At 35.3% G+C, this 23,506-nt stretch overlaps 4 protein-coding genes across 7 annotated transcripts; 3 read left to right on the plus strand and 1 right to left on the minus strand.

Annotated features, from left to right (window-relative positions):
* LOC18590863 (oligoribonuclease) lies at positions 473 to 3,492 on the minus strand. Of its 2 annotated transcripts, none has more exons than XM_007016652.2 (8): positions 3,154 to 3,492; positions 2,741 to 2,875; positions 2,549 to 2,625; positions 2,180 to 2,261; positions 2,005 to 2,060; positions 1,765 to 1,851; positions 1,166 to 1,256; positions 473 to 888 (listed from the first exon to the last, which is right to left on the minus strand). In XM_007016652.2, the coding sequence occupies exons 1-8, from the start codon at positions 3,254 to 3,256 to the stop codon at positions 770 to 772; spliced, it is 750 nt and encodes a 249-aa protein (XP_007016714.1). In that variant the 5' UTR covers positions 3,257 to 3,492; the 3' UTR covers positions 473 to 769. The 2 variants fall into 2 exon arrangements, with proteins under 2 accessions (XP_007016714.1, XP_007016713.1); XM_007016651.2 differs by having other exon boundaries at positions 3,148 to 3,492.
* Positions 4,193 to 10,751, plus strand: LOC18590864 (zinc finger CCCH domain-containing protein 24). Its single transcript, XM_007016653.2, has 14 exons — positions 4,193 to 4,831; positions 5,357 to 5,449; positions 5,543 to 5,860; positions 5,951 to 6,023; positions 6,189 to 6,321; positions 6,395 to 6,548; positions 6,690 to 6,770; positions 8,204 to 8,326; positions 8,544 to 8,717; positions 8,807 to 8,941; positions 9,192 to 9,287; positions 9,412 to 9,729; positions 10,164 to 10,207; positions 10,307 to 10,751. The coding sequence occupies exons 1-14, from the start codon at positions 4,283 to 4,285 to the stop codon at positions 10,551 to 10,553; spliced, it is 2,538 nt and encodes an 845-aa protein (XP_007016715.2). The 5' UTR covers positions 4,193 to 4,282; the 3' UTR covers positions 10,554 to 10,751.
* Positions 14,735 to 20,335, plus strand: LOC18590865. Of its 2 annotated transcripts, XM_007016657.2 has the most exons (9): positions 14,735 to 15,033; positions 15,112 to 15,265; positions 16,254 to 16,751; positions 17,031 to 17,211; positions 17,687 to 17,984; positions 18,584 to 18,656; positions 18,737 to 18,827; positions 19,259 to 19,338; positions 19,730 to 20,335. In XM_007016657.2, the coding sequence occupies exons 2-9, from the start codon at positions 15,179 to 15,181 to the stop codon at positions 19,964 to 19,966; spliced, it is 1,545 nt and encodes a 514-aa protein (XP_007016719.2). In that variant the 5' UTR covers positions 14,735 to 15,033; positions 15,112 to 15,178; the 3' UTR covers positions 19,967 to 20,335. The 2 variants fall into 2 exon arrangements, with proteins under 2 accessions (XP_007016719.2, XP_017983774.1); XM_018128285.1 differs by having other exon boundaries at positions 14,741 to 15,265; positions 17,049 to 17,211.
* Positions 20,716 to 23,486, plus strand: LOC18590866 (yrdC domain-containing protein, mitochondrial). Of its 2 annotated transcripts, none has more exons than XM_007016659.2 (5): positions 20,716 to 20,875; positions 21,272 to 21,506; positions 22,380 to 22,555; positions 22,664 to 22,955; positions 23,171 to 23,486. In XM_007016659.2, exons 1-5 carry the CDS (start codon positions 20,809 to 20,811, stop codon positions 23,235 to 23,237), a joined length of 837 nt encoding a protein of 278 aa, XP_007016721.2. In that variant the 5' UTR covers positions 20,716 to 20,808; the 3' UTR covers positions 23,238 to 23,486. The 2 variants fall into 2 exon arrangements, with proteins under 2 accessions (XP_007016721.2, XP_007016722.2); XM_007016660.2 differs by having other exon boundaries at positions 20,720 to 20,900.

A 23,506-nucleotide genomic window follows, 5' to 3' on the forward strand; every position in this document is an offset into this window, starting at 1 on the left:
GCACCTTACCCAACTAGTTTATAGAAGGGCAGAAAGGCAACTGGAATCGGACAATAAACATATGTCATAAGCAAGACTTGCACACCAGCAGATTTACTCAGCTAGCAGCGAGCTTACCTTTACTTTAAGCAAGGTTTGAACCTGTCGTTGCCAAGATGTTTGTGGCATGAAAGGAAAAGAAACATAAGTGCAAGCTTTGTGATGTATGAATTGATTTGATTTTCTTATAAGAAAACTGGTTTGGATATGAGAACAATCCCTAGAAATGAAAGCATTGGCTGTAGCTTTTAGCTTAGAACGAGCTTTACCATTGTGTTGGACTAGAATGAACTGAAAATGCAAGACAGGAACCATCCAATAGTGGAAGTACCAATTGACAATGGAAATCATATGATCCAGTTGGAGTAGGTGAAAATAACCCTGCATATTCCTACTGCATTTCAACATTTTAATATAATCATTCCGAGGAAGACACATACAAAATATGTTGCTTACATTTAAGAACATTGAGATATCTTCTGACAAAAACTTGTAACCATTGCATATTTGCATCAACATACAAACCACAGAACTGTCTCTGCTGCGCAGCCATGTGGAGTGATCATCATATGTTGAAGCCACTTACAAAAAAAATTTCATACATTGTACATTGAGGGATAAACATATTAGAACTCTTGAACTAAAACTACAAAACAACCTGTTCCATGACCTAATTGTTCTCAAGAAAGAGTGGCACTCATGTGAATTTTTCTCCAAAAGCAATTGGCATTCACTTCTTGGACTTCGCTTTAAATATCGTTTCCTTGAAGTATCTGAGTTCTGATATGCTCTCTCTGATGTCATCCATGGCTCTGTGTCTCTTTTCTTTGGGAGGGGCTTTCTTTTGATCTGCATATGCAATGAGATTAGCATATGATTCAGCAAAAAAAAAAGATAGGAGACACCATTACAATTTAAACACAGTCTGCTGTTGGGTGTTTGTGTGCATGCACTTGCACGGCAAATAAAAGAATCATAAAGCATGATAAGAAGCACACACAAAATAACCTCAGCAATCTAGAAATCAGGCCAACAGTTTGATTTCATCTAACGATTCAATGAAATTGTTAATTCAAAATTTTCAAAGATATCAAATACAAATTTTTCAGCAACGAACTGGACTTACCTCTAGGATACCAGCGAATGCAAAGAGCCCTCACACTGCTCACGTCAACGACTATATGAGAGAAAAGACTAGCCAACTCTGGCATATATTTCTGCCAGGAAAAGACTGGTTAGGAGGTGACACAAAACTTAAACAAGAAACTAAAAATACCGTTGAATATAAAGCAGGTTCCTAGGCTGTGGCACAATTCATAATTTGTGACACAACTTCAAGAAAAAGTACCAAAAGATCAAAAGGATACCAACAATAAAATTGGTTTGGCTGATCAATTGCCACAGAAGAAAACCAACTCCACATTCATCTTCTAGTACATGCAACTACCCTTTTCAGAACAGACCAGAAAATTACTAAAGCAACAATAAGGGGAAGTTTATGCAAGAACCACAGGACTTATCCATTCCAAATAGCACTGGAATAGATAACATATAATAAAATTTGACCGTTTTCTATTCTATATATTATCGGACGCCCCACTTATCAGCTAAGCACCCCCAAACCCAATTCTGTATCATCAGGTTAAAGAAAAATGGTGTTTGTTTCAATTCTCAACAGAAAGCAAGTATGCTAAACTGAAAAGTGATAGTGGCTTGACTTATTACCCTTAAAAAGAGAAAATCCATATAAACCGAATTTCCAGCTATGTGAGGTGTGTACGTCCCAATGTTACTCTTCACAAATTCTAAGACCTGCAGCATCAAAAACCATAATATCAAAATTTTGAAAAAGAAAATTTTCTTCCAACTAGAATTCTAAAATCTATAGTTAAAGCATACCAATTAGTGAGATTCTTACTGAACTAAAATAATCAAAGCATACCACTTGATGATATTCTTACTGACCTGCTTTTCAGCTTCTCTTTCGCTAATGGTACTCTGGAGCACTTTCTTCGTCAATCCTGAAACAATGTAAGGTTGTAGTCATGGTTCCTGATCTCTTATTCCATGAAAAAGCAGATAGATGCTGATGATAATGGAAATTTACATATCAGAACACAATTTTTCTTGAGCCACATACCACTAGCTGCGTGATGTTCTTGACACCATTCCCCCATTCTATCTAAACACTCTTTAGATTGATGGATAACCAGATCAGGACCCTTAAAGAGAAAATATTCAAAATCAGAACATAGGACTTCCAAATTTGCAACGGTGTCTTTTTTACTTCAACAAAATCCATGTGCGTTATAAAGTGGAAATGGCATTACAAAACTGGAAACTTGTTGACCACTTTATAACTATCAAAACCATACTTTCTTCAAAAAAAACTGCTGTTTTCTAACAAAATGCTTGTGAGAAGAAAGCAAACAAAAGCAGAGTAATAAATGATGATTGTCTTATTCTGAATCACGGACACAACCAAAGGAAAGAATAAATAAATAAATACCTCCAATGTTTTGGTGAGATTGCCATCTGTAATTATACAAGCTATCTCCAGAATTCTATCAACCTCAATATTCAAACCTGCATAGTAACATATGTAAACAAACATGAAATGAAATGCATACCATTTTTACGCCGCATTATCACCGTTTTAGAGTTAATAGATACTTATCAATAGCCCTTTCCTTGAGCTTACCGGTCATTTCCAAGTCAATCCACACAAGGGGTAACCTGTAGTTTTCAGAAAGCAATGCCGAAATCGGTTCACTCTGTTTCTCCTTGTTGACAACTGCCGCAGCAGTTGAGCCCTTTCCATTGCTTTTCTTCTTACCTGTCGCAAAGGCTAAATGTCATTCACTAATCAAATTCTTCAAATTACAGTCGCCAGCATAAAACTTTTTGGTTCATCACAATTTTTTCTTTTTTTTTTTTTTATAAAAAGCCCCAAATTAGATATTAAAAGCTTCCTTACCAACACTACAAAGCTTGCACAGAGTCAACAAAAAAGTAACTCGAAAATAATTCAAAGAAATAAAATTACGTTTCGAAGTGCTTAAAAACCCTAACCCAAAGGCAGTAACTGGGTGATTTGAAAGCACATACCCTGACCTGAGGTTTTGGAACCGGAAGAGGAGGTGGCGGCGGCAGACGGGCTATGGCGGTCGTCGACGTCAACATCCAGCACCGAGAACGCATTGGAGAGGCGGTCCATTTCTCTTTCTTAAGCTTTTGGGCGCAATTTGAAACCCGTCTCCCGATTTTTCAAAGTGATTTCCAACGCTGCTCTGGGCTTCTCAGTTGAGCCCGGAAGAAGCAGCAGGGTGGGTTTAAGCCAAAGCTCTATCCTTTACTTGACTAACATGTGTATACACCATCCTCCACAGAATAAACAATCCTTCTATACAAAGTATACACTTTTGGATTACCTCCATTGTTGTATTTTTTATTAAGTTGGGTAAGTTTTGATATAAATTTTACGAATTCATATTTTTAATTTAAAAAATATATTTATTAAATAAAAAAATTTATTTATAAATTCAAAATTTATCTTTATTTTTTTTTGATACGAAATATTTAATATCAATCATTTTAACTTGAAATCGAAGTTTTTAGACATGATTACAATTGAAAGGAATTTTTTCAAAAAAAGTATAATTTGTATTTTCTATTGTTATTATCATTAGGAAAAAAATTATAATCTATAAAAAATTTATTATTTAACAAAAATTTTGTATTTTTTATTATTTTAATTATTAAGTTAAATATATAGCTTATAGAAATGAGACAAAAAATGTAATCTTTAACATATATAAGAATATAAATAGCATAACATATATAAGAATATTTATTTTTCTTTCCCTACAAAATCAATCTTAAACATTTATCTCAATTTTTATTAGAAAAAAACAGTTCATTGAATCTTTAAAATCCCACACCAAGTTTTTCCTTTTCTTTTTGTAATTAATAGAATTATTATTAAAGTTTATGTTGAATTTTTTTTACAAAAATTGAATATTTATTTTATTTTTTTAAACAATAATACTTAAAATAATTTATAAAATTTTAAAGGATTGAATTTTGCTATTTTTAGAAAGGAAAAATATTTTCTTTTGTATTAAAGTAAAAAAAGAAAGGAAGGAATCTATAAAGAAACAGAACACGTCCGTCACTTAAGAACTGAACTGAACTGAACTGAATTTAACCTAGTACCGGTAACGAAGTCCCAAGTGAAAAAAAGATGGCGGCTTCTCCAAGTAACGAACTTTCTGAGAATAAAACCCTAGATTCTGACACCCAAAATCCCCAAGCCAATGGCCACGATTCAACCGAGGATCCCCAACCTCTCGACGAAGCAATCCAGCTGTCCGATTCCCAATCAACGGCCTACACCAACCCAGGAGAGAAGCGCAAGCGGGAGGACCAGGACCCGCCCCTCCACCCTTTGTGGAAAACCAGCCTTTGCTCTTATTTCAGGCGGCAAGATGGGTCCTGCAGCCATGGCAGCACGTGCAGGTACGCGCACGGCGAGGAGGAGCTCCGGCCGCGGCCGGATAACACGTGGGACCCGACTTCGGAGCGGGCGAAGAAGGCGATGAAGGGGGAGAATGGAGAGAAGCTCGCGGCGAAGGAAGAGGAGGAGGATGAGGTTATGATGACGGAGATGGTTATGGATGATGAGGACGGTGAGGGTGGTGAAGAGGGTGGAGACCCTCAATTGAGTAAATGCTTGGTGCATTTGCCAAGGAAGTGGAGTTCGGATAATTTGAGGAAGTTTCTTAGTGAACAAGTAAGTGTATTATTGGTTTAAGTCTTCATATACTGTGTTTAGTTTAGTCTTTTACTCTCAAACAAAAATCAGAAGAAATTAGTAGGAAGAAAGCATCATCAAATGGCGGAATTTGACCTTAAGGTACTATTAATACTACATGCTATCATAGCTTAGAAGGGAATAAACCGAAAATAGATAAGGATTGGATGAGGAGTCTATGTTTCTCATGCTGATTTCGAAAGCATGCATCCAGTGGTGCTATTTATATATCTATAGTTCTATAATGTTAGTGTTGGGCCTATGCACGTGGTGTTGTTCATAATGGAAGAATGGAAGAAAGCCATTCTCTATGTTGTCATACTTTTGATGATATTCTGGATTATTATTGCAGTCCTTTGGAAACAAACATTTACCCGAATATCTTAAACCTGGCTTGTCATTGCTTGCTATTTCTCTGCCTTCTATGCTTTTTTGAAAGTCTTTGTTCGTCATTTTTTGATCTTTGCTTTTTGTTTATTCATTGTGATTGTTTTTTTCTTCCAGGGAATTCCTTTTAAATCTGCAAAGAAAAAGAAAGGCATGGTAGTTGGTTTTGTGAGTTTTGAAAGTGCAGAACAATTGAAAAGTGCAGTTGAGGTATCCCACGTTTCAGTTACATACAGAATCATTGAACCATAGACATGCTATAAATTTTCTGACTGGTATATAAAAATCTCTTCAACATGAAAGGAGCTGGAAGGAAAATCTTTTGGCAACAAGACTTTAAAGGTTGCAAGTGTCATTCCTCGATCATTTGAGAGGAAAGGCAAATCAGCAATGGCTGCACCTTTGAGCTACCAACAAGCTTCGGTTAAGGAGAATGCAGGTGTCTCTATCAATACAAATGGGGTTGAAGATGGTGCTCCAAATGGTGATAGTTCTGCACTTGATGATTCAGCCTCAAAGGCGAAAAGTGCCCGTGATGCAGTCACTCCTCTTGCTCATGTGCCTTATGGTGATCAGTTGGAGCGCAAGAAGAATTCTGTCATGCAAATGCTCAAAAAACTTGTTGGAAACACTTCTCTTCTGTTCTGTTTTTGCAATCATGTTTTACATAATCAATATTTATCAGACTAATTGTTATTAATTTTTTGGCAGACTAGAAATGCACGTAAAGCTTGTCCTAATGGTGTTTCACTTCCTGAATGGGTTCTTAAATCTAGGGAAAGAGGTTTGTTTCACCTTTTACTCTTCCAAAAGTGATCCTCTCATTAGATTTATATGAATAATAATTTGAATTGTAGTTGGATAAGTATTTGATCATTGCTTCTTTAAATCAGAATGAGGATGGTAGGGTCCCTTATGGCTGTGTTTTTTTCAATCTCCACTTGTGTAGGTGGTCTTCCATGTGAACTAGAAGGTATAATTGAATCACCAGTTGTAAATGGATACCGCAACAAGTGTGAGTTTTCTGTTGGATATTCTCAGCAGAGCAAACCGACAGTGGGCTTTATGCTCGGAAATTTTAGGTAAAGACTTTTAACCTGCTTAGCAACTTCATGTGTGTTGGAGTTGTGTGCCTAAAGACAAGAACCTTTTCAGGGAGGGTGTGACAGCAGTGGAAGAACCTGTGGACTGCCCAAATGTTTCAAAAATTGCTTGCAAATATGCTTTGATCTTGCAGGAATTTCTTCAACATTCAAGCTTACCAATTTGGAACAGATTTAAAAATACAGGATTCTGGCGTCAGTTAACAGTATGTACTTTTGGCAATGGCTTTGAGCATAAAAAATTTCACCAATCTAGTACAATTGCTGCTTTGTTTTCCAATGGCTCTAAATGGAGTTGTTGGAAAAGTCTGTTTAATCTTCTGTTAAAATTTTATTTAATTTATAAGGTCCGAGAGGGAAGATCAGCTGGGAAGGTAGGAGATGAAAATCTTGAGGCCAATATTTCAGAGGTCATGCTTATGGTTCAGGTTTGTGTCTAATGAACTTGTTTTTGAAATCTTTATGGTCATCATTAAGGTGGTCTAATTAGCTGTACCATGTTATAAAGGACCATGGAAATGCTGATTAGGAATGAACAGAGAAAATAATTTTGCCTCAAACTGGGATAATTTTTTCAGTTGGGTGGGTGGATTATGTTTTTGGGGTAAAATGACCAATATACCACCTTGTATGCTTATTAGCATGTTTGGTTCGCGGAATAGATAGGAACGGAATAGAATAGCTATTACGTGGGAATAAAATGATATGAGAATATAATAGAATATGTATTATATAATTTGGTATGACAAATGAAATAAAGCAGGAATGATTATTATGATTTATTGCAGTGTTTGGTTGGTAACAATAATTTTAGAATAAGGAAAAAATAAAAATAAAAAGATAAATATTAATATTTTATTTATAATCTAATCATTAATATTATAAAATATTAATATTTTATTTATAATTTAAATATTATTATGATTATTTTTTAAAATTATTTTATTTTTAAACATTAATAATGTATAATTTATTTAAAATATTAAAAATTGATAGTTTAAATATTAATATTTTATTTATACTTTAATTATTAATATTAAATGTTATTATGATTATTTATTTTTATTTAATTTTATCTTTTAAATATTAATAATTTATATTTTATTTATAATATTAATAATATATTATTTAAATATTAATATTTTATTTATAAAGGAATGATTAATTTTTTAAATATAAATATTTTATTATAATTTAAATTTTATTAATGATTATTTATTTTTATTTAAGTTTATCTTTTAAATATTAATAATTTATAATTGATTGAAAATATTAATAATTGGTAATTTAATTTATAATTTAAATATTATTATGATTAAAATATTAATAATTGTAATTAATTTTTAAATTCAAAATATTTTATAATATATAATTAATAACTTAACCTTTTTATTATAATAAGATTTATTTTTCTCTATTTGCATTTTTCATTTTTTAATTTAAATTTCACTTAATAATTTAAAAATTAATATTTTTAAAATATTAATTTTTATTTATAATTAAAAAATATGGAATATTAATATTTTTTAATTTTAATTTAAAATATTAATTTTATAAATTTAATTTGTAATTTTTAAAAATAAATAAGGACATTTTAATTTAAAATGTTTAAATTTTATTTCCATAGGTGTAGAATAGCTAATACCATAGGGGAAAGTGGTATTAGTTATTCCAAGCTTTTGTCCAATTTTAAAGAATAGTCATTCCTTTCGGAATGGCTATTCCTTCCTCAAGAGTAAACCAAACAAGGGGATAAAATTTTGTAAGGAATAGAGGGGGCATGGCTAAGCCATTCCCCCAACCAAACATGACCTATATGTTACATATCTGCTAACTTGTTTCTTATATACTGATTGCATAGGTTTGCTCAGTTGGGTTTGATGATGCACAAATAACCAGTGAGTTTGAGAGGCTGGCTCAAGCATTTGCCGCAGGTGCTGCTGCAAATTCTCCTACTCTGCCTCTAACAGCATTAGTTGTTCAGGTACTTGTTCCATCATAATTCTGTTCTAATCTGCAAAATTATTAAACAATTTGTGTTCCATCATGATTCTTTTCTCTCTTCTGGGTACAAGATAGCACTATGGCTTGAACCTAGATCTCTACCATCGCAACTACATTAGCTAAGCCAGGTGGCTTATGTTGTCTCTTCATCTAATTGCTGTTTTCTCATGGTCTCCGTGGTCATTGTTTTCATTCAGGATCATCAAGGAATATCAAACGTGGCACCAGCTGATGCTCCATTGCGTTCAATACCCATCCCGAAGGCAGAAAGTGGTATTGAGCTGGAGACAAACGGTAATGTTGTAGAAGCTAGAATTCATGATTGTATAAGCAATCTTCAGTTCTCTATATCTCCAACAGCATTTTTTCAGGTTAGGACTTCAAGCCACTATAGATATCTTTCAATTGAAATATTGTTGTTGGTAATTCTGGATAATTTGCAACTGCAAATCTATTGCAGGTCAATACCCTTGCTGCAGAGAAATTATATTCACTTGCTGGGGAGTGGGCTGTTTTGGGTCCTGATACCTTGCTATTTGATATATGCTGTGGGACTGGAACAATTGGGCTCACGTTAGCGCATCGTGTTGGTATGGTAATAACACTATCCAGTTCCCATGCTTGCTCTTGTTTATTGTGATGTACATGATCGAGCATCTATATGTCTGCATCATATGACATAGATTGAGCTCCATAACAATGTGAAGAGTGACAATGTTAAGGCTCTTTGATGTTGTTATTGTGAAGTATTAAACTAATCAATATTGCTTCAGTTAATTTATGTATGAAATATCAGTTTCTCTCCTTTTCAATGATTGAACTTGTCTTGGCACTAAAATCTGCAGGTTATTGGCATTGAAATGAATGCTTCTGCAGTTCAAGATGCTCATAAGAATGCTGAGCTTAATGGGATAAAAAATTGTAGATTCATCTGTTCAAAGGTTCGATTTGCCTGCTGCATCCTTAGTTGTTTGGTTTATTTGGGGGAGAGGTTCAATTGTTATAGTTACTTAAAAACTGCATTTTATTGTTTGGTTATTTTCCTCTGTGTTTTGTGAGGAACAGGCTGAGGATGTAATAGGGTCTCTGCTGAAGGAGTACCTAAATGTGTCTGAGAAAGAAGCTCAACTTTCAAGTGCCTTAGAAAGTAGGGACAGAGAAGTGGTCACCTGTGAAGAGAAAAATACATATATGACCAATGCAAATAATGCTGGAGAGAGCTCATGCCAAGAGCCTGAAAATCAAACTTCAGAAACTGATGGAAAAGAGCTCCAAAATGAACTTCAGGAGAGTTCCACTTCAAAAGATGAAAACTCTTCAGTGCAGCAATTCAAAAATGTAGTTGCTATTGTTGATCCTCCACGTATGGGACTTCATCCCACTGTAAGTATTATTATACTCATGATATACAATCAATTTTTTATGTTTCAATTCTTTTAAGCTCTATGATTGCAAGATGTGGTTCATTGTTGACCTCATGGTAGCCTCATTCAAATTCAATCCCTATCAAGTAGCGGTTAATCCAAAGATTCTGAACCTATACTTTGAAAACTCTCTCCAGAACTTCTGTAATATCAATAACAGAGTAAAATCAGTTTACTCAAGTTCAGCGTTCACCTAATTCTTTTTCCAAGTAGTTGACTTTAATTTTAGACATTGTTCTTCTGTCTGCAGTTTATTTGTGTAAAACCTATATGCTTTAAGAAAATTAAAGGTTTCATTTAAATGCAGATCCATCTTGTCTTAGAATCTTGGACGTCATCTCTGTACTTCTAAACAAAACCTGTTTACCATTTTATTGTTCTCTGAAAATGCAGGTGATCAAAGCTTTAAGAACTCATGCATGTCTACGCAGGCTTGTGTAAGTTTCCAATTTGAGCTATTTGTCTTCTTGCTTTGGTTGTTCATGTCCCGTCCCCTCTCTCTTCAACCTGAATCCAACCCTCTTTCTGTTCTCTAGGTATATTTCCTGCAATCCTGAAAGCTTAGTGGCAAATGCCATTGAGCTCTGCACACCATCTCCTGAGAAAGTTGAGAAAGGGAAGAAAGACAACAGGGGCTGGAGGAACATGAGCAGTGCTGGTTTAGCACGGCACCGAGCCAAGTCTATGCCTATTTCAGAGCCTTTCCGACCTGTAAAAGCCATGGCTGTTGATCTTTTCCCTCATACTCCACACTGTGAAATGGTGATGCTCTTGGAGAGATAGTATGCCCTCATTTCGCTGGCGATAATATAACTTTATATCAAGTCAAACATGAATATAGTGCGGAAGATTAGTGTACCAACAGAAATTTTGAGAGTAGCTTTCCTATCTTGTTAACGTTAATTAATTTTCGTTAATTGTTGTATTTATATTTTAAATTCCATAATGAAAATTCCAAGGTCAGGATGAACTTCCCCTCCACTTTTTCTCTCCTCTTTAAACTGGACCGGCTCAGCCATGATTGGTTATTTCTCTTTTTAGCTATTGAGAGTATTAGAAATTTAGTAATCATTCATCAATGAAGAACATAGAATTATACGACAAAGTTTTCTGCATGTCAACCAGCTGATTCAACCTCTCAATAAGACAATAACTCTTTGTTTCTGGTAAGTCACTATCAGAAATGGGTGTAACGTCCACGTGCATGTCATCTCAAAGAGCTTGAAATAATGGGAAAGTAACACTAACAAGAGTTAGTGGCACAGACGCCCCAGCCTTATTTGTTGAGACTTGCCCCGCCCATTTATTCCCATCCCTTCCCTCCCATCCCACCCAAGGATCATGTTCTTTCCTTTATTATCTTGATGCTGTGGTTCCTTTTTGTATGATGCTATGTTATTACTCTTGTTTCATGGTTCTTAGTTTTTACCCTAAACAGGAAAGAGAGCTCCTCTCCCCGTGGGGCTTTATCCTTCTGTTGCATTGGCTTTTACAGTGTGAATCTCATTTGTCATTCATGCATGTGTCTAATGTAAGGTATGAATCATGTCCTCCTCCTGTTGGTTGGGTCTATGTAGTGTTTTCATAGTCAGGCTCAAAGGCAATAAGTATCAACGAAATGAATGATTGTTAAAACTCCTAGTGGGGTTTTCCTTTATTTTCTTTCAACTGTTTGGCACTTAGCAGCCATGAAAGCCTTGAAAGAAAAGGTCTTGTCCACTTTGCCAATTTCTCTTCCTTTTGTGGTCCCTCCATCTCTTACTCCCTTGATTCTGATAATCTTTATTACAAACATCAATTATTTATATCTCCAATTATCTCTTTCTCCACCCCCCCACTGTTTTTGGAACAGTCTTTCTGCCCACAACTCTTGACTGCGGTCTTCCACTCGTAACTATTGAAAAGGCAAGACAACCCACTCTTCTTTACTATGGGTATTTGGATTTTTAAATTAAAGTGTTGGGGTTCATTTATTTTTGATGAAGTTTCCCTTGAATTTTGATTCTTGTACTACCCTTTCAGCAGTGAAACATGTACATGTTAGTTCAAAGGATGACACAGATTTAAGTTCCATTAAATCACTAGACCAGCAAACATTTATGTAACTGGCTGCTTTCAGAGCGAATCAATCCAATTATAAGCAACTCCATCAAAGTTAGCAGGTTGAATTGGATTGATTTGGAAACTAAGCTAATGATCTGGACTGCATATGACCAAACAATGAATCCAACGTTTGCCTAACCTGTCAAGGATGAGGATCAAACAGTAGTGACCACATTGAAAGAAAGAAAAGGAGATGTCTTTTTGAATAAACTAAGCGCCACAAAGACAAAGGCCGACAGATTTTGACTGTTATTCTTATGCTTTTAGGCACAGGAGAAGATAAACTTTTCCCGCCTCTTCAAACTTAGAACCTCCCCTTTTGCATCTCTTTTAAAAGCAACAAGTCGTGGCCAAGATTCATTTTCGGACCACTTTCAGTAATTAATCTCTAGATTAATCTTAAACCTTTCAGATTTTGAGAGGTTCCTGCCAGAATCTTCACAGAAAGACAACCCTTTTCTTCTTTTTCTAACTTGGGTTGAGGAGCATAAAATCTAAAGGAATCAAGACTTCCCAGTGATGCAATTTACATTCAAACATGATTCTTTTATATATATGTATATATATGTGATAACGATTTCAGGGTACCAATTCAAAATCCTTTTTCTTTTGAATTTTGAGTTGAAGAGAATCAAATCTATAGGAATCAAGACAATATACAACTAGTACCCTTTAGCCATGAACATGTTACACCATCCACAAGTTCTGCTACTTTGTCAACCCTAAGACAGGAACACATTTTCATGGATGAAGATTGGCCCTTTATCTTTTCCTTTTCCTTTTCTCTTTTTCCGTATATACAACATTTACAATTATAAATCTTCAATCTTCATTCGATATCTCATTTCATGTCTACTAAACAAGTTGACAAGTGAAAACAAGGACTGTTTTTTTTTACAGAAATAGAAATGAAAGACCATGATTTATGGTTATGGTGGGCTTTGAAAGACATTTCCCAAGTTAATCATCACTCTCATCCAGCCTCACAGCCAGGATTATGATTTCTTGCTACATTTATTGCCTTACCCTCTTCTTCTTCTGGTCCTCTTGATATGAGATGAAATCCAATTACTCCCATGTTAAGGTATTCTGGAAAGGTGCACAATTAACCAGCTATATATCTTTAATCTGCAACTCTTGTCTCAGTTCAAATAAAAGCTTCTAAAGACAAAGAAAAGTATGAAATTAAAGGGGGAAGTGTCAACAATGCAGGACCAATGTCACTTTGCTGCTTTTCTAAGGATACCCACCATTCAATCTAAATAAAAGCTACCATCATTCCAATTTAATAATTAAACCCTCAATAAATGTTTGGTGCCAAAAGAAACTCCCTCGTGAAAAAAAAAAAAGAAGGAAAAACGGTTCTTCCTATTTGATTCTATCAATGATTTCAGATTTTCGGTTCGTTTTAAAATAAAATTTTAATTTTGTACTATTTTATATTAAAATTTTTAAAATATATATTTATAATAAAAAAATCCTTCAATTTTGACATTGTAAAAAAAAAAAAAAAACGGACGAAAAGAGTATTGTATTTTTTAAAAATAGATGCATGGGTGCTATTGTTCCCTAGGTGGATTGGCCCTTTATATTATTAAACAAAACAAAAATAAATTATTAGAGAAAATCTCAGTTCCAAAATTATAAATCATTTAAATAAAAAATAAAAATAGTGGCAAAAATAGAATATGCTTTAGTATGTTCTATTTATATGAGGCTTTAAATTGTCTTAAGAACCCATCTAACCAATTAATTATACCCAAATTTTACCAGTAAACATAGGGCACCATGCTTGCCCAGTAAGTCCACATCATCCCTTTTATCTTCCCAAATAGAGTAGACCAATAATCTCCAAACATTTGGCACCCAACTTTCCCTATATTTAAATTTTAATTATTCAAACCACTTTAATCAAGTATTGATACGTGTATATATTATATTTTGTTTTCGGGAAATTAGGCAACGTGATATTTAAGGGAAATAACAAATTTGAAAAGTAAATACGGAAATAATAACACGAACGATAAAATGTTATCTTTAATGATAAAATTTTTTACGTGTCTATTTGAAAGGTAATTTTTTAAAATTATTGTACTTAATTATCTCGAATTGAATTTAACTCGATATTGGGAAAATAAAAAAAATTAAAGAATTAGGTTAATTATTTAATTTAATACCAGGTCCTTTTTCAGTCTATTTTTAGAAGTATTGCAATTTAATGGAGTTGAACCCACTGCTTAAGGGCAAAGGGCAAAATATTCAGTCTACTTTAATAACTTACTGTCTATCCTTTAAAACATTCCTCGTTCAATAAAGTTGAAGATTTATTAAATAAACATTCCTTTGTTTATTTATTGCATATTTCAATCAATTTCATTTTTTATGGATTTAAGGGATAATTAAAGTTTAGAATTTAATTTTTTTTCTTATTTATTTCAAAAAATAGAAAAAAATGGTAAATGAATTTCATTAAAGAGTTAACTTTAAAAGGATGAAATTTTTTATAATATAAAGATGAATGCATTAAATTTAAATCTTGTAGAAGGTTTTTTTAAATACGAAAAAAGAATGCATTGTAATAAATGAAATGAAATACGTTAGAAAGACGGAACGAAATACTGGAACAGTCTTTTTTAAATGTAAGTGCTTTTTATGGTAAAAATAAATGTACATTTATTGTTATATAGTAAGTTTCTATTTCTAGTAAGATGTTTGCTGTGGGAAATTCCTGTTATGGCAAAATTCTTAGGAGAGACTGAGGTTGAGACTCGAGAGGAGATGATAGACCTCAAAAGAAAAGCATTAGCAGCACGTAACGTTTTATCAAGACAATGAGCTTAATGGAAGGAAAGATGGATGGATAGATAAATAGTGAGACATTGAGCTTCCAACATGCAGCAATGGTTGCGGATTTAACGAGTTTTGATCGAGCCAGAAAGAAAATAATAAAGGGGGTCTGTCGTCCGCACGCTCTAAGGGGGTGAAAGACAAGTACCCAAGTGAAAAGTGTGTTCTGTTCATGTGACATTTGTTGAGGTGGAGTGTGGTGAGAGTGTCTGGAAGTAGGCCATGCTTCCCACCATCTTTTGCCTTAAATGAGAAAACATCGTTCCTAACTCCTTAATTACTTAACTTCCTTCATCTTCCCACACTTTCCAAGGTAAACCCCACAAGCCCACAACAACAACTCCTTTCTATCTTCTTCATCTCTTTCTTTGTTTCTGTCTTTTTTAACCAGGCTGCAATTTTTGGGCCTGTTTGGGGTCATTAGCTTGGTGGGATTTCTTTGATTTTGTTGATGAAAAATGGGGACTGAAAAGAAAGTTGTGTCTGGGGAACATGAAGTGGGAGGTGCTGCAAGCCAAGGAACAGTTTCTGTTCCTGTTCAACAGGTATGTTCCAGCTTCTTTTGTTCTGTGCCTTCAGTCCTGTATTATTTCTTTTTTTTGTTTGTTTTATGTTTGAATTGAGACCCCGAAGAGAATTTTCATGGCCACCTCCAATTATGGTTTTTTTTTTTTTATGATACCAAATGATTTTTTTCTTTTTGAACAAGAGGAGTTCCTGCAACTGAGGATGTTAACTAGCTTTAGCTCTTTCTGGAAAGGCTCTGCATCGCTTCGCACAACCTTTTCAATTTTGTTTTTTGGAAGCTTTGGCTCTATGCCAGCTGAGTTCTGGTTAATGCTAATTTCTATGAGAAAATAAGTTCAGAACCGGCTGCATGCATTTACCATGAGAATTCATAGCTGGAAATGTGTAGTTCTATAAATCAACTGGTATGATTCAGCTAAGTTGCAGATCATGTATGTTTACTTGATTCAAGACTATGATTTAGGCTGTTTTGTAGGGCCTGTTTTATGGGGAAAGTAGACTGCATGTTAGCTTCAGTCTGGTAAACTTAAACCTTACTAGTGATCTTTTTACTACCGAATTTGGAATTTTGCAATTGGTCCCAGAAAAGTACGTAGATATGGCTGAATCACCCAATCATCTTTGGTTTGGAAGAAGTTTCTCTTGGAACATTATCCCCTTAGACCACAGCTCATGTTGGAGGGTGGAAGTTTCAAGTTTGTGTAGAGATGTTAGATTCGATTAACTAAAAAATAAGGTGAATTACATTCAACGAATTCTACATTTTATTTCAATGAGTGGCGGAATCTATAATACAGAGGAGCAAGTCTATGCACCAATTGTGCGGTATTTGTCAGCCCCCCTTGCACTAAAATCTGTAGTATTTGTTCAAAGCTTTTTTTTTTTTTTGAAACACTCGGAAGAAAATAAGGCTGGCTAGTTTAAATACTGAAAGCAACTGCCAACTGCAGTTCTTCTTTGTATATTTTCTTGCATAATGATAAATTGTTATTGTTTGATCTTCAGGTTGAAGATTCAACGGGAATAACTGAGGAAACAACCCATGCTCATCATTGGAAGCGAAGCAATCTCATTCTAGAGATACCCTCAAGAACTTTGGAAGACTCCTCTCAAGAGTCTGTCGTAATAAAGATGCCCCCAGCACCTAGTCTGACTCCCAGGAAAGTGAATTTTCTCTTGACTCCTAGTCCATCTGATGCAAGAATTAGTGGGTCCCCAGGTCCCTCCTCATCTAGAGGCAAATCATCCTTGAAGAGTCTCTTACCAAAACTAAGCTTCAAGCATAGAAGTATTAATTTGGATATTGAGAAGGCTGCAAACTTTGCTCCAGAATCTTCTTCTACTTCACTAAGAGAGAAGCCTTCCATCTCAAGGACATTGTCACTTACAAAGATATTTACTCCTCGGATAAATAGGACATCGTCACTACCTGTAACTCATATTGCACAATCAAACTTGGAGTCTGCAGGCAGTGGAAGCCTAGGCAGCTCTGTAAATTCTAGTGTAAGTTTTGTGACATTTTGTCATGATTATGACTAGTCTATTTATTGGATTGGTATTGTCTTTTCTAGCAATGAGCTTGGTGAAAATTTGGGGTGTATCTCCTAGGATTAACTTAGTTGGGTAATCACTTTGATGCATATAGGGGCATGGTAGCTGGTCGCTAGAATTATTGTTAATGTGGAGTAGAACTTACATTTTTTTAAAAAAAATATTTCCCAGATTTCTTCTATCTGAAGTTAGTCACTTTCGTTCAAGCATTTGAATGTCTGTTGTTTCAAGTTGTCAGTTTCTTTGCAGAGGAAGGGAAACGTGCTGCAGATATCTCGCTCACTTTCAGTCCCTGTAAACGACAAAGAAGGAAACTTAAGGAGAATGGATTCATTTTTTCGTGTGGTTCCCTCAACTCCACAAGTAAAAGAAGGAGAGATAAGTTCAAGTGCTTCTTTGGGACCTGATGATGGTATTTCATTATCTTATTTATCTATGCATTTGTGCTTGCATGTATATATATCAATATGTATGCTTATGTTCAAGTTTTCAATGTTGCCTTGGGCCCTCGTTATAGTAGCACAATTAGAGCACAGACCATAGTTTTGGAGTAGGTACCCCTCCATTTTAATCCATACAAACTTGTTAGCATCTGAAGGTTTATTGTCAAGCAAGGTGAACCACTTTTGTCACCGATAGTCCTTTCGGTTTCCACGATGAGATAGGTATCAGAAATGAAATCTTAAATCATGAGATCAACACTTTAACATTAGACTAAAAGCCTTCTTCTATCCACGTTTTTAGCAAGAAAATGAAGCATATGAAGACATTCAACCTTGAACTTTTGTCAGTAACTCTTTTCCTTTCTAAGATAATTGCATTCTGCACTTGTGGAATCTCTTAATAAGGATTACCAGCCGATATCTTATCAAAGTCCCATTATTCAGAAAACAGTGACCCTGATGGGGAGGACATACCTGAAGAAGAGGCTGTTTGTAGAATTTGTATGGTTGAATTATGTGAAGGAGGTGAAACACTTAAGATGGAATGCAGCTGCAAAGGTGAACTAGCTTTGGCCCACAAAGACTGTGCTGTGAAATGGTTTACCATCAAAGGCAACAAGACCTGTGATGTGTGCAAGCAAGAGGTTCAAAACCTACCTGTCACTCTTTTACGAATCCAAAGTATGCGAGCTCGAAATGCTGGAACAAGTAGAGGTCTTCAGGCTGATGTTCATGGATACAGGTAAAGAATAATTTGCTATTGACCCACTGGTATATCTCCTAATGAATGGCATTATATTCCTATGATTGCTGGAAACTTCTAGGATAGAAATAAAAATATGTATCATGTGTAGCTCTTTGTTTCCAACCCGCAAGATTCTTTGTATTTTGTTCTCACATGTTGTCTCAAATATTGATTGGGTCAGTGGTTTGGAGTTACTTTTAATGTTGTCTCAAATATTCCTTGTATTTGCTTCTCACACACATGAATAATGCAATGATCAAATCTAGAATGTTATGCACTACTCCATTGTAAAATTTATAACGAGGAAGGGTGTCTTATGGACTTGCAATGTCTTTCTCTATTCAATATGCCCCTCTCCCGCTTCCTTTTTGCAACTTGTATATATTGGAGCAGGAGTTTTCGTGTGTCATTGGTTGATGTTTATGTGTTATGTCTTTGGCTTCCATGGGCAATGATGCTTTGGTTTAGTTCATCCAACAAGTATCCCTGCTAGATATTGTGTAAAAACAGAATTTCAGGAGTGCCTTCTCTTGTTCTATGTTATTTCCATGTTCTTTATTCTTCTATATTCTGATTTTATTGTTAGATGTTTGCAGGATTTGGCAGGAGGTCCCTGTTCTTGTTATTGTCAGCATGCTTGCATATTTTTGTTTTCTTGAGCAACTTCTGGTAAGATAAGCTGTTCCTCATTCATATTTGCCCTGATTTAATATTCTGTCCTTGATATATATACATATGTTTACCTGCAGGTTGGAAAAATGGGCACTGGAGCAATTGCTATATCTCTTCCATTTTCTTGTGTGCTAGGCCTCCTTTCATCCATGACTTCATCAACAATGGGTAGGCTGTCAAACATACTTGAGCTATATAATGAACATTTTCAATGTCTAATCAACATGTTTTTATATTATTTATTATTTCTCCCTTTTTTTGGGTGGGGGTGGGAGTGGGATATATTATCCTCTCCACCTGAAATAGGAATATGGTCACCACAAATTAGTTGTTTTTGTTCAGAACCACCATTTTAGGTTTCGCCATTATATTTTTAGGTGGGAGTGGAATCTAATCTCATGCACATGCATGCTTGCGCACACACTAGACACTCGCAGCGGATAAGGGAAAACCATAGTAGACTAGGCTGTGAAATACTGGTACACTGATGACAGTCACAACTCTGAAATTCTACAGGAAATTCAAATATTGGATAGGAAATTCCTGCTAACTGTTCATTAAGATTTTCTGACTTTGACCTCTTGAATGGTTGCATTCAGTGAATCGAAGATTTGTCTGGGTTTACGCATCAATTCAATTTGCTTTGGTGGTTTTCTTTGCTCATATATTTTATTCTTTGGTAAGTGGTTCTCTACACCTTTTGGCACCCTTTTCCTTGCAATGCTGTTTGAAACTACTTGATTTTTTCAGTTAGGTTGTAATGGGGTGACACGGAATTTTCGAGTCCTAGATTGATGGTTATATGTGAACATCCTCAGTATGTAGAATTGTTTCCTTTTTTTGAGGATAGTAGCAGTGTTTCTATTCATTACATTATTACTATTATTTGATCATATCCCAAACCAATCAAACAAGTTACCAAATCCAATGTATCAGTGCCAAGGTTATTAAACCGCACTTTTTTAGTGATATTGCTGTACCAAAACCGACTATGAACATTCTAAACATAAAATTTGTGTGAAACAGGGTCGACTAAAACCAATTTACTTTAAATGTTTCATGGTCTGCAGGTTAAAGTGCAAGCAATTCTATCAATTCTCCTTGCAACATTTTCTGGATTTGGTGTTGCGATGAGTGGGAGTTCTATCGTTGTCGAGATCCTACGATGGCGAAGACGATGGCAGGCCTGGTCAGAGGAGCAGCATCACAGTTCCCAACTGTTGACTCGACCACCAGTCCAATCCCCTAGAGCTGTTAATTCACCTCGGAGAGGTCCTAATGTAAACCAGCAGAACGCCGGCAGCTGAACTGATCTCTTTACTTGGTTAGCCCCAACACGCAGGCTCTCTCAGACGAACACTATGTAATTTATCCATAGATGAAGCATCTTTTGCTTCTGTAATATAAATCAAATAGGCTCTCTCATGCATTCCTCCATCAAAAACCACAGACCAACTACCTTACAAACCCCATGTTAGTCTCTCAGGTTTGATCTTTTCTAAAGACAACCATGAACCAGGTTGTAATGTGCTTGGCAGAAAGGTATAGAAATAATACATTTTGGCATTGTTTGAATTCAGTTACTTCCTTTTCCAAGGCTGTGAAGATGTACTATGAAAGAGTTTGTTTTGTATCAAACAAAGGAATGAAGAATGCAAGAAATGGTGGGTTCATTATCACGAAGAAAGCAGTTTTTCACTAATTGCTTCCTAATTATATGTTATAAGGTTTAAGATGAATAAAATAACATAAATAATGATATTAAAATAATATGTTAAACTTTAAACATGAAGATCATAATTCATAGACGCAAGTCATAAATTCATAGACGTAAGTCATAAATTATTGATTTTAAATAATATTAATAAATTACAAATTAACATTTATAAAACTAAATTGAAAATCTAAACACTCATAAAGATTATACTATGAAATTGATGTGCCTGCATTGTTAATTTCTCAAATTTTCTTGAAGTCATTTAGGTCACGTGATAAGCACGTGATGTTTTTTTCGCGTTGCCTAGGGCAGATTGGTGGACAAACGGTCAGACAGAAAGGCCGGACAAAGATTACATTAACAGAACCGAACAGCTTACACTTCCAAAGTACGAGAGAACTCAGAGGCAGAAACAACTCCCCAGCAAAAAGTATGAACCTTTCCACAAGATTGGGAGGAAAGCTGCCTCTTTTTTTCAACACTCGTGTTCCTCTCAGAGGTGCTGCTTAATCCACAATTTAATCGTTAGTCGCTTTCTCCTTATCCCTATTTTTCCCTCCAATTTTTTTCACAGTGTTCTTCTCTGTCAAGTGACCCAAGTCTTTGATTGAATTTTTTCTTTGGTTTTCTTTTTAATTAATATGCTTGTTTAAATGGAAACATTGATGGGTTCTTTAGAATTGATGCTTTTGGGACTGAAAGTTTGATTTTATTTTTTTTTTAGTTTTAAAGGTTGGATTTTTTGCTGAATGTAGGCTGAATATGTCACCCCAATTGAACTTTTGTTGGTTTTTTTAGTGTGTCTTATAGTCCTTTTTCCTATTCTTTTTGTTCCTGTTGCTGTTTCATTTTAAGCTTATGAAGGCATTTTGAAATGTTGGGTGAAACGTTCTAGGGGTGCCCAAGTTGGGGTTTGTTCCATTTTTGCAACAGAAGAGGAGATTTCGAGGTGGTTTTTCAAAGAAAATGGGTTCCAATGTGGAAAGGTGCGAGGTGGGTGTTGAAAGCAAGTTGGGGTTGGTTCACCCTGCAACAAAATTCTATGCTGATGAAGCTGTTATAGCTCTCAAAGCTGGGAAAGTTATTGCAGTGCCTACGGATACACTTTACGGATTCGCTTGTGATGCTTGGTATCTTTCTGCTTTATCCTTATTTTCCCTTGTTTGTTAGATGTCAAATGTCTGCAAAATTTGAATGTGACTAGCGAGCTATACTTCCACTATTTCGTGCCTTGAGCTTTTCTTTCCATTCCAATTACTTCAAGAAAGGAAATGGATTGGTTCATTCCAGTATGAAGAATACACTGAAAAGTTCAAAATATACTTGAGTTGGAGTTGAAGGCAAGAATTAATTTATTAATTCAAACTTTTAGCTTCTTAAGCCAGCTTTTGTAATTTATTGGTTGATCAGTAGAAGGGAAAATAGGGAGCTATATTGATAGATTTAGGAGACATTTGCTTTGATCAATCTTAAGGTTGAAAGAGAAAAAGGGTAGCGGAGGCATGGAGGGAGGAGAATGGTTTTCCTTGCTTCCTTTTTTATGTTTGTAGCTGAGTGTTTTCTGAAGCATTTCCTCGGATGAAAATGAATAAGAAGGGATAAAAGCATATAATAAGAGCATTGAGTTTCATGACATGAGAATTTCAGCTGTTGGGGGCTGAAAACTCACTCATTTGAGAAAAAGAAGTGATAATTTCCAGAGTTCATATTGTTCTCTGGAGTTACTGATTTTACGAAAACTCTCTTAAGCGAATCTATTCTCGGTTATTGTCACATGTGAAGCATTGTTCAATGATTTCCCAATAGGAGCATGACGATAACCACAAAAGGTTATTTTCCATTGAAAGTCCTTGGTTTTCATTATATGATCATTATGTTAAACACTGAATGCCTTTTGCCTGGTTTTGGAATAATTACTCACCCTTAGATATCAGCAAACATAGTTTTGCTTCATCCTTATCTTTAGAGATTGATAATTTCCTTTTATGGGAACACAATTGCAGTTCTTCAGAAGCAGTAAATAAGATTTACGAGATCAAAGGACGCAAGCATACCAGTCCTCTTGCGATCTGTGTTGGGGATGTGCCAGACATAAAGCGCTTTGCTGTCACAGACCATTTACCTTATGGCTTACTTGATTCTCTGCTGCCTGGACCCGTTACTGTTGTGCTAGGGCGAGGTTTGTTATTTGTTTGTGTTTTTGCTGAGGCGGAAAAAAAATTAGTTGTTGCTTTGTAACCTTAAGTTGTAACACATAAGATGTTTGGGGCTTTGAAATATTTTTCAGGGGAATCAAGCATTCTTGAGAAGTCCTTGAACCCAGGATTAGATAGCATAGGAGTGCGAGTACCTGACTCTGACTTCATTAGGATTATTGCCCGCGATGCAGAAAGTGCACTGGCTCTTACAAGTGCTAACCTAAGTGGGCAGCCTAGTAGTGTGAGCATCAACGATTTTGAGAACCTGTGGGAACACTGTGCATATGTTTATGATGGTGGTGTGCTTCCAGCAGGCCGTGCTGGTTCAACGGTTGTGGACCTTACTAAGCCAGGAAAATACAAGATTCTTAGACCTGGAAGGTAAGGATATGATTGAGTAGAATATTTTTATTATAACATTAGCAGATCTTCAACAAACATTTGGCTTATGAAGAATATAATGCAATCAATAGTTTCTCATTAAGGAGCTGCCTTAAGCACTATGTTTTTCTCAATGTCACCATTGAAAAGTTGTTATTGCCAAATTTCTAGGCCTAAAAGGATTTGCATATTTATGTTTTCCCTCGTATTTCCAGTGCTAAGGAAGAAACCGTTGCAATCCTTGAGAAGTATTCTCTTCTTGAAGAAGCAGCAAGTCGTTGAAGAGGAAATCGGATGGATGTTATATTGTTTTACAACTTTCAGCAGGAAACAAAAAAGGATTCTTTTTGGGCACAGGAGAGAAGTGTCTCTACGGTAATTGTATCTCTTTCACCAAAACACATTCATCTGTTGTATTCTTAGGTTCCACTAGACCCAATCTTGGATATGAGAATTTTAGTAGATAGTTAAAAAAGGACAGCTTTTATAGTCACTGGAAATGAATTTCATTTCACTTTCTTTGGCAACTCATCTGGTTTTCGCCCATGCAA

Source organism: Theobroma cacao, chromosome 9 (genome assembly GCF_000208745.1).
Source record: "Theobroma cacao cultivar B97-61/B2 chromosome 9, Criollo_cocoa_genome_V2, whole genome shotgun sequence".
Taxonomy (NCBI): Eukaryota; Viridiplantae; Streptophyta; class Magnoliopsida; order Malvales; family Malvaceae; genus Theobroma; species Theobroma cacao.